Source organism: Phaethon aethereus (assembly GCF_964289735.1).
Source record: "Phaethon aethereus genome assembly, chromosome: 9".
Classification (NCBI taxonomy): domain Eukaryota; kingdom Metazoa; phylum Chordata; class Aves; order Phaethontiformes; family Phaethontidae; genus Phaethon; species Phaethon aethereus.
Window position 1 is genome coordinate 17,192,802 of NC_138585.1, and position 16,148 is coordinate 17,208,949.

Below are 16,148 nucleotides of genomic sequence, written 5' to 3' on the forward strand. Positions count from 1 at the left end.
GGGAACAGATTTTTTTCTTTTGTATGCAAAATGTGTGTTCTTTTAAAGAGAAAGTATGCTATTAAAGAGAGGGCTTTAACTTTTTTAACCAAAGGTGAAGGAATCTATGGCAGAGTTGTAAATATATATAGATATAAATATATAAATATATATATAAAATAAATATATATAGACCTTTAAAAAAAAGCTATATTAAAATATATAAAATGCATTAAAGGCTCAGTTGGACTCTGCAGGCAGAAGCCACTCTGAGAATCTTTATTATTAGAGCACTTAACAAGATATTTTAAAGTATTGCATCTGTACAAGTAAGAAAATATTTTGTCTAAATGCATCAGTGTATTTGTATTTTTTTGCAAGTGAAGGTTTACAATTTACAAAAAAGTGTGTATTAAACCAACAAAGCTGCAGAAGGAATTTAAAATAATAATAAAGTGTAATTTTTTTGTTCTAGTTCTCAGTCTGTATATATGTAAAATGTGGTTTCGCACGGTGCCTTTCTTTTCAATGGAAGTTTTTCAATGTATGGACTATATTGAGCTCAGTTTCTTCAAGGTACAGCCTGATGTTGCAAAAGGAGTTTTGGTGGAACTCTCTATCGGGGAATGTTTTGGTTTTGGTTGGGTTTTTTTTTTGTTGTTGTTCTGTTTGTTTTTGGGTTTTTTGGTCTTATTTTACATGCTTGTGTTATAAACAATCTCGGGAGACAGGGTTTGGGCTGTGTCTAAACTGCATTAATGCGTTCTGTAAAATATAGCTGTACAAATAAAAAAATAAAATGAAGAAAAGTGAAGTATGATGGAGTGAGGGGTCTGTTCTTGCCCGTCCTTCTCCTCAAGCACCTTGAAGGCCAGTCGGTGCCCCAGGCAGGGGCTGAGCATCCCGTGCCCCAGCACGAGCCCTGGGCTTGGGCGCAGCCTTCTCCAGCGCGGCATGAGGACGGTCTCCGGCATCCGGGCGAGGCTGGGGCTCGCTGCTGCGCAGCCTGCTGGGGGCTGTCCCCCAGAGCCGCCCCCGTGGCCCGTTCTGCGCTCGCACCCAGCGGCCGGCACGGGAGGGCAGAGCCTGGGAGAAACCTTTTGCTGACCAGCCCAGGCCCGGTTCCAGATGGCCGGGTGCTTATTTGTATTTCCTGGAAACTGATGCAGTTGCCAGAGTTGCTCAGGGAAGAAGGCTGCCTGCTGCTCCTCTCCCTTTCCAGCGCCTGGGGCTGGGGGTAGGCTGCCTCGGGCAAGGGTTTGGTGGTGGAGCGGGGTCTGTAACCCCCTCCAGGAACTCCCTGGCCCATAGCGTCTCTGGGCTTCCGGCCATGGCGCGCTGGCTGCAGGCCAGAGCCAAGCAAGCCCAGCCTGAGGGAGCCCCGCTGCTCTTCCCCCAGCGGGGAGAGGAGACGCTGTGGTCCGCTGGTGGGTGAAGCCACAGGGTGCCCAGGCCCTCGGGAAGGGGGGATGTGCGGTGTGCCTGCAAGCGCACAAGCAAGCCGGCAGCTCTCTGCCGGGGGGGCTAACTGGCTGCAGGAATCCAGAGTGCCTCATCCAAAAACCTCCTCTGAGTTACACGGGCAGGACCGGCTGCAACCAGAGCTGGCGTGGAGCAGGGCCACCGCTCAACATGGCCCAGGGTGGGGTCTGAGCCACAGGGGGCTTGTTTCGTTAATTCATGAATAAATTTGCTGCAGGGCTTGGGGGGTGATTCACAGCAGGGGGACTTGGAAACACCAGCCGGAACGGGAGGGCCTGGCTCTTTGCAGGGTCGGGGGGGGCTGCGGTGAGGACAAGCGGGAGGTGAAGAGGAAGATGGGCTTTTCAACACACCGTGGGACAGAGGTGGACATGAGGCAACCGAAGCAGCAGTGCATGGGAAGGAAATGCCAAGAAGGGGCGCAGCCCATCTGCAGCGCGGCTTTGCAGGACCCCCAGCGCCTCTGGCTTATCTCTCAGTGGACCAGATCTGCTGTCACGTTGAAGAAGCCCCCCAAAAAAGCACGGGCTGAGCGCTGAGCTGGAGCCAGCCTCTCCCTTCTCCTGCCTGGCAAGGCTGTTCGTGGGGTGAGGTCCTCTCGGCCGCAAAACCTCTCTTCACGTGCATCCTCCCCAGGCAGGACCCTACTCCTCACCCCGCAGGCCAGCACACCCCGCTGACCGCTCGGCGCGGCTGAGCCCAGCACGAGCCCTCGGCAGCTCACTCGTGCTAGGCACGGGGTGGGGAAGAACGGCACCAAACGGGGCATGGCCTGAGCACCGGGAATAGCAGGAACCTGCTTTCCCGCTTTGCTCCCTCGCTGGCTTCCTCTCTCCACCTTTCCCTGGCGGGTTTTTAATGTTTAGTAGAGCTGGTTGTCCTCGTGACGGGGTTTTGACACACATACTGTCCTCATTTGACACAGATGTTTAGGTTTCTCCGCGCTCTGTCGGGAGCTGCCTGTCTCTGAGCTCACTACCTCTCTGATTACTGCAGTTGTCACTTTTGGAAGCGGCTGGGCTGCGCTGACAGCAGGCTAAGTAGCCACAACCTCTATTTCCCGCTGACTTGCGCAGCTGTATTTGCAAAATAAATCCTGTATTTTCCTGGATCATGGCTGCGTTTCCTCTTCCTGGCAGATTTTTTTTTTTTTTTTTAAACAATGATGTCACGGCTTTTCCAGGCAGGTCAGCTGAAGCGAAAGCAATCACTCCCTTGCTATCCGCGGGGCAGAGGTCTGCAGGCATCTGGCACGGCCAGCCCGTGCCGGCGAGCTTTGCTCAGCACGGACGGTGTTTGCAGAGCCCAGGGAGCAGTCCCACACAGGGCTGCCCTACACGTGTCTAATGGCTGCGGAGCCCACAAACACGGGACTGGTCAAGCCAGCCCGGGTCAGTACCACCGGGTTATCTGCCCTTTGAAAACTCAGCTCCAAATACAGGGCCTGGCTCTTTGTCAAGCCTCGGGAGAAAGGACACCACCAAACCGATGAACTGGCTGGTTTCCAGGAAGCTTCCCAGAAGGTGGTTGAGCAGCTCCTTTGGTACCCATCGCGCCCTCCTCCAACAGAAAGACCTGCCCAATGGATGGAGATGTGGTCGAGTTTTCCTTTTCTTCTGATTTCTTCCGCGCTGAAAATACCAAACCTCACCGCACTGCCAGCTCCTTCCCCGTTTCACTGCTCAGCACAGGCTTCCGGAGGGCCCAGCCGAGAAATGGGGATTCAAGTCTCCTGGGGCTGAGCAGGGCTCGGGAGGGTGCCCACAGCGATGCCATGAACCCCTGGGACCCCGTCCTTGCCGCGCTCACCGACTGATTTGCTAGTCCTTGGGCCTGCTTTTGGTGCTGAAAAACCTGTGCCGAGTAAAAATGACACTAAAATGTGGAAGGCTCACAAGCAGGCGCCAAGGCTGCAACTTTCTAAAAATGTGGGTGTTCGATCGGCGGAGGGCTGGACTCAACGGCACCGTCGGGGCTTACTTCTCTCGGCAGCCTTGCTGTCCTGCCTGGCCCGTCCCGCGGTCCCCGCCCGCCGCAGCCCAGCCCGAGCCCCTCACCGTGCCGGCGGGCCCGGCGGCAGGGGTCGGGGCGGTCCGCTGTATTCTGCCGGGTCTCCAGGAGAGGGCAGGCGAAGACGGAGTTTAAGCAAGGAGTCCCCGGAATAAAGACATCGGCTAAAAAAAAAAAAAAATTGCAGCCCGACCTATGACATCTTGTTGCTCTCGGGTAAAAAAATCTTACAGCCTGGGGGAAGGTTTGCTGGCAGAAAGGCAGGCGCTTGCCTGCAGCTTGTCCCCAGAGCCAGATTGTCCCCCGGCGTGGATCTGCTGTGGGGAATGACCAGCAGCAGCCCGAGCTGGCCGGAGCAGCCTGAGAGCCGTTGCGATCCCACGGGCAGGATCCTGTGTCGCTGGGATGCGCGCTGCCTGCTTGTGGGGCTGGACCCGAGTGGCCATGGCTACCTGGAGCCTCCCAGCCTGGCCTCTCTGAGAGGGGCCAGTGTCACAGACAGAGGGAAGGGAAGCCCAAGCTCCTGCTGTGGAGCTGGTGTTTATAGAGGAGAGTTAAAGGGAGAAAGCAGAGCCCTGTATTATTTCATGATTTTGTGTGCTCACCCATCTGTATCCGTCATCTCTTGCCACGTGCTAGTAACTCCTTACAGCACAGCCCAGCATCTGTTTGTGCAGTCCCTAACACAGCCCCATCCATGGTCCTCCTGGTCACAGCAGCCATACAGGTACATACCCTGGTGCTGCTCTTAGGTCATCCTGTTCACCTTCACTTCTGCCCATGTTTGTGCTGATTTTTCCCTTACCTGACTTCAGGGAGGCTGCTTTCAGCCCTACAGATGCCATGGCAGCAGCCTAAGAGGCTGAGACTGGGAATGAATCTCACGTAGCAGCGACAGAAATCCTGAGCATGGTTCGGGCTCTTAGGCAGAGACATCGCAAAAATTAGGTAGCAGGATCCCTCCTCTGTGAACCTCCACAGCCTGGCTCCCCTCCCACTTTGCTACCTGGAGTCCTGTAATTAATGGAGAGTCCAATTCTTTCAGATTTGTGCCCAAGTTTTACTATAGAAACAGCATTTTATCCAGAAACCTCTCAGGGCTGTTGCAAGTCCATGTACAATCCCTACACCACGGCTCTCCACATGGCACATCCCAGGGACACAAAGTACGGTCCGGCAGGAGTTTCTCTCCCTTATTGAGCTCTTGTCTTTCACTGTCATTCAGGCATGACCGACTGCTCTTCCTCTGCCCATCTCTATCTCCTGGGGCAGCATCACCCCTCCACCAGCAGGAATTATTAGGTTTTCGGCAAGCTGCAAGAGCTGCAGGGCTCTGGTGGCTTCCTCACTGCCCCACAGCATCCGCTGCATGTCCAGAGCCAGGCTGAGGAATTTCATGGCCTCGGCTCCCAGATCACAGCTCAGGCCTACCGGGGTGAGTGCTAGAATATAAGAAAAAGGGGTTTTCCCTGCTGGCCAGTTAGTGATTCGTGCCAAAACTGTTCTGCCCATGAAAGCAGAGCTGAGAGAGTCTGGAAAGCATTTTGTAGGTGATAGCCAGGGAGGCGAGGTGCCAGGAGAGCCGATCCTGGTGACAGCAGAGGGCACGCTTTGCTGGTGCAGCGCTGAGCGCGCAGCCTGTGCATGCAGTCCCGGGCATTGCTGGACTGCTCTGGATCTGTGGAGCAAGCTGGAAACGTGGGAGTATGGAAGCAGTCACAGGAATTCAATGCAATTCAGTCGTTTGCAAAGCCACATGCCCCGCAGCACTGTGGCAGAAAGAAAGGAACAGAATCGCCTTCGTCGCAGCCGAGCAGGTGATGGATTTATCTGGCTGGGGAATGAGCGTAAAAAAATTCAGAGCACACTGATCCCATAGAGGACTTGGGGGAGAGGGAACTGGTAAATCAATCTGCAACTTATTCGCTGCTCCATGCCTGTGCCAGAGTCATAAGGATGTCTGGAGGTCTGCCCTCACCCCTTCCCCAGGAGTCCTCAGGCAGTCCAAAGATGTACTGAGCAGATGGACTCCCTTCCTCCACTCTCTCATTGCTGGTTCCTTCACGTCAGCACGAGATGGTTTTCTGAACCAAAGCACGCTTTCATCTTTGTTTAGATTGTATTTTTCCTTTATATTTTCCTTGAAATGAAATGTCAAAACTTTTCAGACAGAGAACATGAGAGTGATTCTCCCAAATACTACCTGAGATCACCAAGAACTTTGGTCCATTCACCATTTTATCCATCAACAAGGCTCAGACCTGATGGAAACTCAGTTTTTTCCCTTTAAGCAGGCTGAGATGTTTCCAGGGGGAACATTCCCACCAAAGACCTGGCTCTGGTCCTGCCTCCACCAGCTTCACAACCTCAGCTGAATCCCAAGAGCGAAAAAACAGCTAAAGTGGACATCAGAGCCTTCCTGAGGCTGCTCTGGCTCAGGAGCCAAGTCATCTCTTGATGGGCTGCAGGACCAGAGAGCAGAAAATGAGCACACCCTTGCTTTTCTCAGGTAAGCATCTGACATTTGGTGGGACAAATCCAAGACATTTCCCTGCAGTAATATTTTTCCCATTGCTAGAGGACACCACTGTAATTCCTCCAGTCTCCCCCAGCCAGTGTGGGGAGCAGGGCGACAGCCACTCAGCTCCAGTGCTGCACAGAGAGGTGCAGTCAGAGCCAACCTGGTCTTCCAAACCTTATCCCCATGTGGCTGGAAGAGCCACAGTAGCCAGAGTGACCACTAAAACCAGGGATCCCCAATGTCACTGAGTGTCTGTTCTTGCCTGGAACTAGACTGTAGGGAGCACATCTCCAACTGCAGCAACATTGCTCCTAGCCCGAAGCCCTGTTGGGCATTATTGCTCTGCAGCAGGATGCCCTGCACTGCAGATGGCCAGGGAGAGTTGGCAGAGCAGGGTTGGGGTGCATAGATGTTAAACGAAAAACAAAGGGTGGATGAAGACAGGGACTAGCAAGGAACAGCTCTGGGCTGAAAGTCTTTAGTAGGGCTGGGCTCATGCACACGGAGGTGCTGCAGGTAGCTGGAGAAGAGTGGGTTGCTGAGCAGTCTGGGTCTGGGCAGGACATCAAGAACGGTGTCTCATAGTCCCTTAAGGACCCAAATCTGATATCTTCCCCCATTTTATGCCAGCATGACCATACCAGCTTCCTAAAATCAGCCCTGCTGCCCCACCCCAAATCCATCCATCTCAGAGCTCTGCATTTCTGCAAAATCCCATTAAACGTGTCTGAGACCTGCTGGCCCCACACAAAGTTGGCATGAAACAAGAAAGATGGGGAACTCATCAACGAGGTTGTTCCTGCCCTGTGCCAACTCCCATAGCTCCCATCTCCATGTTGGTGTACAGATGGGTCCTGACGGTGCTGAAATGTATCACAGTTTTCCATCCCATGCAGCAGTCCAAGGCTGCACCCCAGCCCATTGCTATCCCTGGGGAAATACAGATGCTGAACTCATCCCTGCGGCGCATCAGTGCAGATCCATAGCTGTAGCAGCTCAAGGAGCTAGTAGCCATTCCTCCCTGCTCAGGACTGATGGGAGTTCCCAGTATCCCCTTCCTTGTGGGGTGACAAGCTGAATGGCAAAAGGGTGCCAGGCCAGACAGCTGTCTGCTGTGTGAAGTGGCAGCGGACATTAGGTAACAGCTTCCAGTTAGTTAACAAGGGAATCTGAAATCACCCAGTGCTGCCTCCCATTTCCTTCTCTGCTCCTCCTTGGTACAGCACCTGAGCAGCTCTGCCCTGGGCTGTAGGAGCTGGGATGAGCTGCTGGGGAGCTGGGGCCCTTTTGCAAAGCTGGTCCAAGCTGGCACTGCCGCATGGCAAAGCTGGGTTGTGCTGTGCCAAGGATGAGAGTCTGGGAGCTACAAAGGCAGTCTATTCCCAGTGCAAGCAAACTGGGAGAGCCCAGCTTGCTGCTACTGGCACAGCTGGGAGAAGTGGGCAAATTACTGTTGCTGGGCGAAACCATAGCTAGGAAATCTCTCTTGGAGGCAGGCAAGAGGACCAGGGTAGGTTAGATGCCCTGGCATCTGCTGCCTTGGCCATTTGCCATGCCCAGGACTGGCTCTGCTTCCTTGGCTGCAGGATGAGAGAGATGCTAGTCCAGCTGCTAGCACAGGGACATGGTGGAGAGAGAAGCTCTGGGAGTCAGGGCCCTTGGAACCAACCTGCTCTTTTTGGGTCCACATCACTCCTGTTGGCCTTGGCAGGAGGCTGTGTCCTGTGCCCGAAACAAGGAAATGTGTCTGAACCAGAGCAGGGGCTGACTCCTCTCTACCAGCTCCCCCAGAGCAACACCAGTGCTAAAAGACAGACAGGGTCCCAGGAGAACAGGCCTTGGCCTCGTTCAGGTCAGGCAGCTGGGGAAAAGCTGGCTGTAAAAGCAGCACAAGTCAACCCAACCCACATGGTCTCCTGGGGTACAAATGATGGCTTCTCCTCTCATGGGTGTCATCCATTTTGCACCATGAATTGGGGAGGATGCAGCAGATGAAGGCTATGTGCTGCAGAAGTCTGCACAAAGGAAAGGAGGCACCATCCAAAGAGGGCAGTCGTAGTTCAGCCCAGACATCTGCCTGATCTGGAACCAGTGACCAGCAACAATTCCTCTTTCTGGACTGTAAAGCAGAGCAGGAACACCTTTGTCCATGTTTCATGCTCCCAGGTCAGCCTCAGCCAACCCAGCCAGCAGCACCAGGGCTGAAGCAGGGGGAGGCATATTAATTCAACATGAATCTAAACAACCTTTTGGAAATTTCTGGAGACCTTGGTGCAGTGCTTGGGTTCTTGTCCCTACAAGCCTTTGACTTTCCTCGGATAGAAATTGAGATGGGACAGAGCCCCTGATACCCCTTTTCTAGGTGGTTGCAGAGCCCCTTCCCTGCACATGCTGCTCTGCTCCTGACAGCTGGGAGATAGCTGGCAAAGCCGGTCCTTTGGGGTGACAGGGGCTTGCAGCAGCTTTGCCCAGTGTGGGCAACTCGTGCCAACTCGTGGCAACAGGCTGGAGGAGTGGGGGACACTGACTATCCCAGTGGGACAGGCGCGTCCCGCATGGGGCCAGCAGGTCCCTTCACCCTGGGATGGAGACAGGGGTCCCAGCCAGGCACCTGCATGCTCCACTGAGGCACTGATTTGTCTCTGCTTCCCCGAGCTGCAGAGCTCCCACAGGGCCGGGGCACTCCCTCCGGAGGCTGCCGGCTGCCAGCCGGGCTGTCCTGATGGCTGGCGGAGCCGGCCGGCATCGGAGGGTGGGTCTCGGCAAGGACCCGTGCCGGAGACCCCCGCAGGGGCCACGGAAGGCAGAAAGGACCCTCGGGGGCAGCTCAGCATCCCCCACTCCCTGCTACAGCCGGGGGCAAGTCCTCCCTTAAGGGGACCCTTTCCAGCCCCTCAGACTCCGCAGCCGTTTCTTACCCGACGGGGCGGGAAGCCGCGCTGGAGCGAGGGGCTTTGGCACCGGGACTGCTGGGGGGCTTAGTCCTCCGGCACGGGGGTCAGACACGCGGGGTGCACAGCTGGGACCCCCTACCGCCGCGCCGGGGAGCCTGTGGCTGGGGAGGAGGGAGTGGACGAGAAGGGTCGGGTGTTCCGCAGGGGCGGTGATTTGGGGAGAAAACGCGCCGGAGGCGGCCGGAGCGGGATACTCGGGGGGCACCGTGGACTTTTGGCCAGCCCCGGGCAGAGTGGAGCACCCCCGGTCCCGGCACACCCCCGCCCGGTCCCGGGCAGGGACCCACCCCCGGCGGCGTGGGGCGAGGGGGGCGCCCCCGCCTTGACGTCAGGAGAAGGGTTTATAAAGGCGGCGGGCGGCGAGGAGATCCCCAACGCCGGAGCCGAGCCGCCGCGGAGCCGCCAGCGCCTGCCCGCCGCCGCCTCCCCGCGCCCGACCCGCCGGCGAGATGCTGTCGTGCCGCCTCCAGTGCGCCCTGGCCTTGCTCTCCATCGCCCTGGCCCTCGGCACCGTCTCGGCCGCCCCCTCGGACCCGCGGCTCCGGCAGTTCCTGCAGAAGTCCCTGGCTGCCGCCGCCGGGAAGCAGGTGAGAGTCCCGCGACGGGGCGGCCACCCCGGGCACCCCTCGGGCACCCTGCGGGGCACCCCGATGCCCCAGCTTCACACCGCTGCTTCTCCACTGCAGACCCCTACTTCTCCTCTGGAGACCCTCCCAGTTCCCTGCTGCAGACCCTCCGTTTCCCTGCCAAGAGCCCCTGGCAACCCCAGTGCAGACCCCCAACTTCCCTGCTGCAGACCCTTCCGGTTCCCCACCAGACACCCCAGCACCCTCAGTGCAAGATGTCCAGTCCCTCGCCAGACCTCCCCGATGACCCCGTTTCAGAACCCCAGTTGCTTGCTGCAGATCCCGGTTACCCAGCAGATCCCCTGGTTCCTGCTGGGGCTGAGCAGCTGGGGGTGGAAAGGGGAGACCCCCCAAGTCCAGCCCAGCTGGGTGCCGGTGGGGGATGCAGAGCAGCCGCTGCCAGGGCAGAGGACAGAGCCCCTGGTGAAGCTCTCCGGGGCTGCTCGCCACCAAGGCAGCTGCCTCAGTGCAGCAGGAGGACGTCTTTAGCCATGCAAGGGGGCAGCCAGGGCTTGGGGGGGGAAAGGAAAAATAACCGCCAGTTAAAAAGTTCCCCTGCAAGCTCCCCCAAAGACCTTTCCTGTGTCAGCAGCATCCTTGCGGCACCCTCAATGAGGCCAGCACAGCGTGCTGGACCAGCGGGAAGGGAAGGGAAGGTGGGGTGGTGCTCGGATGAGTTCATCCCCTGCCACGGCCAGGACAGCAGTCTCTTCCCCACACCAGGTAGATGTCAACGCTTTTCTGCTCCGCTTTATTTTGTAGACTCAGCTGCTGTGTAGCAGCTGTCAGGCTGGGCTCTTTACAAAGCTGGGGCTCCCCTTCTCCTCCGCAATCCAGCGTGTCTCTAATTTGGGCACAAAGGTGTCTTAGAGGGACAGATTGTTGAGCCCCCAAAAGCCAAAGAATAATTGTGGTCTCTCTCTCCCTTCTCCCCAAAGGAACTGGCCAAGTACTTTTTGGCAGAACTGCTCTCAGAGCCAAGCCAGACAGAAAATGAAGCCCTGGAGTCTGAGGACTTGTCCCGAGGGGCTGAGCAGGATGAAGTGAGACTGGAGCTGGAGCGCTCGGCTAACTCTAACCCCGCTCTGGCACCCCGGGAACGCAAAGCAGGCTGCAAGAACTTCTTCTGGAAAACTTTCACATCTTGTTAGCTTTTGAAACCCACCTCTCCTCCCCATCCATCCCTGCCTTCTTCCTAGCCCTCCCTGCCCCAAGCAGAACCTTCACCACAAAGAGGCGAAGACTGTAAATACACAATCCACGGTTATGGTGAAATTAAACAAACAAGGAAAATTTGAGTTTGATTTCCAGTTGTTTTAATAAAACTTTCTGTTCCAATTGTACACGATTTGCTTGAGTTGTGATTTCTGACTAGTTCTTTAATGACATGCACTCTGCAACTCTTTCGGATGTACTATTTTTAATTCTTTGTTGCAATAAAATTTATGTTTCAAACGGTGATGCTGAGATTTGGTGGTCAATGAGAAAACCTAAGTCACCTCTCTCAGACTGCTTGTCTTTGCAATACTGCCCGACTCAGGGCAGCAGGAGCAAACAGCATCCACATGCACACATATGCACAGGCACACAGTATCTCTTAAAGTGAATTTTTTTTGCTGTGGTGTTTCTAAGGGACCTAGAGACACAGTGGTATTTTAGATATCAAAGCCCTGTAATTGTGACTGAGTCAAATCCACGGTGCTGGCACTTCAGTCTAGAGGATTTACACCCATCACCAAAGACATCATATAAATAACAGCTGTGTATTCCAAGCGATGTGGCATCATAAAAGTGGTTCACGGTACAAGCTTACCCCACCCATACCTCATCCCCTCAGCCACAAACACTAAAAGGTTTTCTCACCTGGCATATTTTACTCCTTGCAACATCCCTGACAAACACTGCTTCTGGGATTCCTTCGGAAAGTTTTCCTTTGTTCTGCTGCACAGGGGGACGTTTCACATCCCTGCAAAGCTGAGATGTTAACCCCATGCCATCAGCCCCTCTGCAGCTAATAAACCCACTACAGCAGTTTTGCTACCCACTACATCATCATTAAAGGCAACATTAAAAGATTCAGTAGGGTAGAAGATATATAGCATTGGGAAAAAGACATACTTCTCTCAATGGAAGAGAAATTCTTTGTGCTTTTGCAGAGTCTCTTCCCTTTCTGGCCGTGCTGGTTTGTGACATGCAATCACGGGTGCATTGGAGCCGTGGAGTGTGCGTCCTGCACGGGGGACGGGTGTCACTTTGACCAGAAATTCATCATTCAGGACTAGAAGTAACAAATATTTTGTAGCCATTGTATGTGAAGGAAAGGTGAAAAATGGGGAATCTTAGAGATATTCATGGGCGGAGGGCTGAGCATGACCCCCGTGGTGGTGGGTTCCCCAGCTGAGCGCATGTGAAGTCACCTCGGGTCTGTGCGGAGCTTGGCTCTGTGGGGCATCGTTCCTGATGGCCTGTGGGCCAGTGCCTTTGCTCTTGGTCTGCGCCTCCTTTCCCCGTGGGCAGCGGTTTGTTAGATTCGAGCTGCGGACAGGTGAATCCCTGGTCATTGGGAACTATAGCAGTGCCGGTGTGAAATCCCAGCCCCGCCGCGCTCACTCACCGCAGGGCTCGCACGGGCTGCTCCACGGCCGGCCGCCAGCAGGCCAAGGCAGCGGGGGATGTGTGCGGGGACAGGAGCTGCTGGCATCGGCCCCTCCGAGCCCAGAGGCAGGACCGGGTGATGCCCTCCCTCCCTGGAGCAGGGCAGCGGCGGCTGCTGCCCTTGCTGCAGGCAGGGTTAAGGGCTGTCCGCTCCCTGCCCGGCCGCTGCCGCGGAAGCTGGATCCTGCACCCGCTGCACAAGCCTTGCTGTGACATGATCCCGCGTCTCCCCAGCGCCTGGGAGCCTCCGCTCCTCCTCCCCCGTCAGAGGGACAGGTTTCCTGGTGGACCTGGGGAAATGCGCGGTCCCGGGCCTCCCCCGCCCCGCATGCAGAGCGGCGGGGCTAAGGGCTGTGCCCTCTGTGCCGGGGCTGGGCACCTTGCAGGCTGAGCAGGGAATGGTGAACCTCCCGGCGATTCGGGGGGACGGGGGAGAGCCCGGGCACGCAGGGCATCCTCTTTCACCCCCTGGATTTCTGCGGCTGGTGCAGCTGTGGAGGGTGCAGGATTAACTCACCCTTGGGAGGCGGGCAGGGCTGGCACTCTTGGGGGGAAGCCTCCGAAGAGACATTTAAGAAGCGCAGGTAATGTAGATCATTTCTCAGCCCTAAAAGCAGACAGGGTGAGAATAAGACCCTGTTTGAAAGTGAGGAGAGAGCAACGGTCCTAGTTCACATCTGGTTCCTTTGTTGCTGTGCATCGTCCAGGGAGCAGATTTTAGGGGGTTCAGTAAAGCAGAGACCTCTCCATGCCTGGCTGCTCGCTCCGTTCTTGACTGAGATTCCACTTAGCTTTCAAAAAGCAGCTAATTCTTCAGTGCTGAGGCAGCCTCAAGACAGCAGCTACAGGAACAGAAAGGGGGTGGAGGTGCCAGTGGCTTGAATATTCTTATGCACCGAGTCCATCTTTCATGGGATATAAATAGACCACTACTCGCCCAAGGTTTTTCCTCTTGGTCACTACGCTCAGACAGTGCTTCTGAAGGGAGTCTAATCCCGCCAATTGCCAGAGTGAAACCCATCACAAATAGGCATGCGGATGATCCTCAGGCACCAGCAGGAATTGAAGACAGAGTGATTCACACGCTACACCAGCCTGTTTCAGCAATACAGCTGGCGTCACGTCACGGCAGCTTCTGAGAAGCTTAATGAAGATATACTGGTGGAGGCACGTGTGAACGTCCTCAGTTCAGGGGCAGAAAGACAAACCTGCTCCCTCCTTCAGCTCAGGAGCTCCTGGAGTTTGGGAAGAAGATTCCAAGGGCGTTAAATACAGTGTCACCACATGTAATTGCACTGCGGCAGCGCCAGCAACCCTGGGTGCTGGGAGCCATACAAACACAATGCAAGACATGGTCTTACCCTGCTGAGCTAAAAAGGCTAGAAAGACAAAGAAATATTTATTGCTTCTCTTTGATAGGTGGGAATTATGGGGCAACGGGATTAAATGGCTATATTTAATCCCTGGCCACACAGCCACGGAACAGTGTCCCAGGCTGGGAAGACTGTTCCTGGGCAAGGCTGAATCTGGGATGAGAACATAGGTACGTCAGCTCCCACAGGCCAGAACTGCTGAAGGAGGGAGCAGTTTTTGAGAGAGGTTTTCAAGTGATGTTCTCTGCAGCTCAGAGCCGAGGCTCCACGGAGGAGCAGCCTCGGCATGGCCCCCCCCCCACCTTAGGGGCTGCGATGATCCACACTCGGTTGATTCATCTCCCCTCTTGCACTCGGTGTCATGGGCAGACCCAGAGCAATCCCCATTCCAGCAAGTACCTTCAACCCAGTGATTCACCTGAGGCAGTGGGGGGAAATGTCCATGAGGAACCACTTCAAAGGGCTTGAAACTGTCGTCTGAAGAGTTGCTTTTAATGAAAACCAGAAAAGGTTGTATAAGGCCTGGAAACACACATTCCCCTGATGGGAAGTCAGTGATGAGGTTCTCAGCCATCCCCAGCAGCAAACTCTACAGCTAACAATGCCAGGGAGGGTCATTCACTCTAGCAAGCACGCCGGGATTTTTTTTATGTGCAGCTCAAATTGGTAAAAAAAGCAAGTCTTCCTTGGCCCATAAGGCTTGATGGTGACAGACAGCTTGAAGCCATCCTAGCTGTGATGCAGAGGATAGACTTGTGGGATCCAGCTTTCATAGCCTGGGTCCACTCTGGCACCAGCTTACTCCGTTTGGCTCCACAGAAGAGACCAAGAGCCTGGACCCATGGGCACAACTACCCTTCACCGAGAACAGCCTGTAAGATGCTCTGCGCTGCCTTTGCATTTACTCTGCCTCTGTGGCTCCAAGTGATCATTACACCGTCACTCTCATCCACAGTCACTGGGAGCATCTCAGATTCCCAGATCTCTGCTCTCACCATGGGAATCTTTCATCCTGCCCAACTCCCAGCACCTCTGGGGAGTAATGGAGCAACCCCCAGCCCCCGTATGGGTCATCACCAGGCGTTCGGAAAGAAGCACTCACTGCTGCAATCGAGTCCTAATTCTCTGAAAGCAAAGCAGCAGGATGTTTATTGACCAGGGTGAGAAAAGCTATACCTAGGCAATAAAAGTTATTATGATAAAGGAACAGACTGTACTCTCTGCTCGCTGAACACCTTCTGACTCTTTGACAGCTTCTCACCAAAATGATGAAATAAAACTCACTTACACTGAGCATTTTCTTCTCTGTTGTCTTTGCTTTATTAGGGAATTATTTGTTGCTTTTTGTAAACACCCAACTGTACTTCTGAGAATAGCTCTTTGGCCAGATGCTGTGAGTACCTCAGAAGATGGTTTGGATCCCAGTCTTAGGAGACTTACCCCATAAAAAACTTATAGAACACAAAACAAATTAACAAGGTCCCCAAAAAATCACCAAGTTCAGTTTTTCTCACACATATAGTACAAATGCCAGTTTGTGCCAGGAATAGTATTTCCAATATCATCTGACAAAGAAAACTACCTGGTCATTAACAAAATTAATATAATGAAGGTCCGCAGTATTTCCTATGAAGAGATTCCCTAAGTAAGCATGAAATGATGCACTGAAATTCATCCTTTGCTCATCCCCAGGGTTGGCTGCTGGACCAGAGAGAGGGACTTGGTCCCGCACACAATGCCAGAGCATCCCTCCTGACGCTCTCCGCTGCCTGCCTCCCGCTCCGTGCAGCTGGCTCTTGCTGCTGGCAGCCTGCCGCGCTCCGTGGTGTGGAGGAAGGAAAAGCTCCTTGCCTCCAGCCCTGGCAAAGCATTCCCAGGAGTTGAGCCAAGAGATGCTCCAGGGCCCTCCCTTGCTCATCCTGCAACCCTTGGTACGAGATTCCTCCAGGCACGGAGCAGAAGTCGGTGAATCCCTCCTGGCCCGGCAATAAGCCGGGTGCTGCTGGGCCCCGAGGCAGAGCGTTCGCTCCCTTACACAGGTCTGTGTTCTGCCTTCAAGGAAAACCTCTCCTTTTCCTGAGGACTGAGGTTTAAGGAAGAAAAAAGACTCCCCTGGAAATTAGCTGTCACATTTGCAAGGCTTTTCTGTAAAACTTCACTGCCGCCTCTTTTCTTCTCCGTTTTACCTCTTGTGCTTGTCAGGGTTTGTGCTTCTTCCCAGAGACTCAAACACAGTATTTCTTTCCCTGCTGCTCTGCTCCCCATGCCGGCCTGTTCCCCAAAGGCTGCAACGTGGGGGGACATTGCTGAGGACAAGCCCAGGAATGGGGTGCACTGCAGCCAGCAGAGAGAGCCAAAGAGCACGGATTGTCCTGTTTATGGTCTCTATCGGTACCACCAGAAGCTCAGTATGGGTGTCCTCCGTGCCAAGGGCTTTCCAAGCTCTGGACACAGCCCTGCTGCAGAAAGGTAGCCTGGAGATAAGGGTCCTGCAAAGAGGGGCTTTCCCCGGAGCAGCACTTTCGGGGGCTGGAGCCGTGTGAGGATG

The 16,148-nt window shown here is 54.7% G+C and overlaps 1 protein-coding gene across 1 annotated transcript; it reads left to right on the forward strand.

The window, feature by feature from the left end:
• Nucleotides 1-9,056: 9,056 nt before the first annotated feature.
• On the forward strand, nucleotides 9,057-10,723 carry SST (somatostatin; the record flags this gene model as incomplete). The annotated part of the gene is made up of 2 exons (XM_082003899.1): nucleotides 9,057-9,533; nucleotides 10,511-10,723. Exons 1-2 carry the CDS (start codon nucleotides 9,396-9,398, stop codon nucleotides 10,721-10,723), a joined length of 351 nt encoding a protein of 116 aa, XP_081860025.1. The 5' UTR covers nucleotides 9,057-9,395.
• Between the last annotated feature and the right edge of the window lie 5,425 nt (nucleotides 10,724-16,148).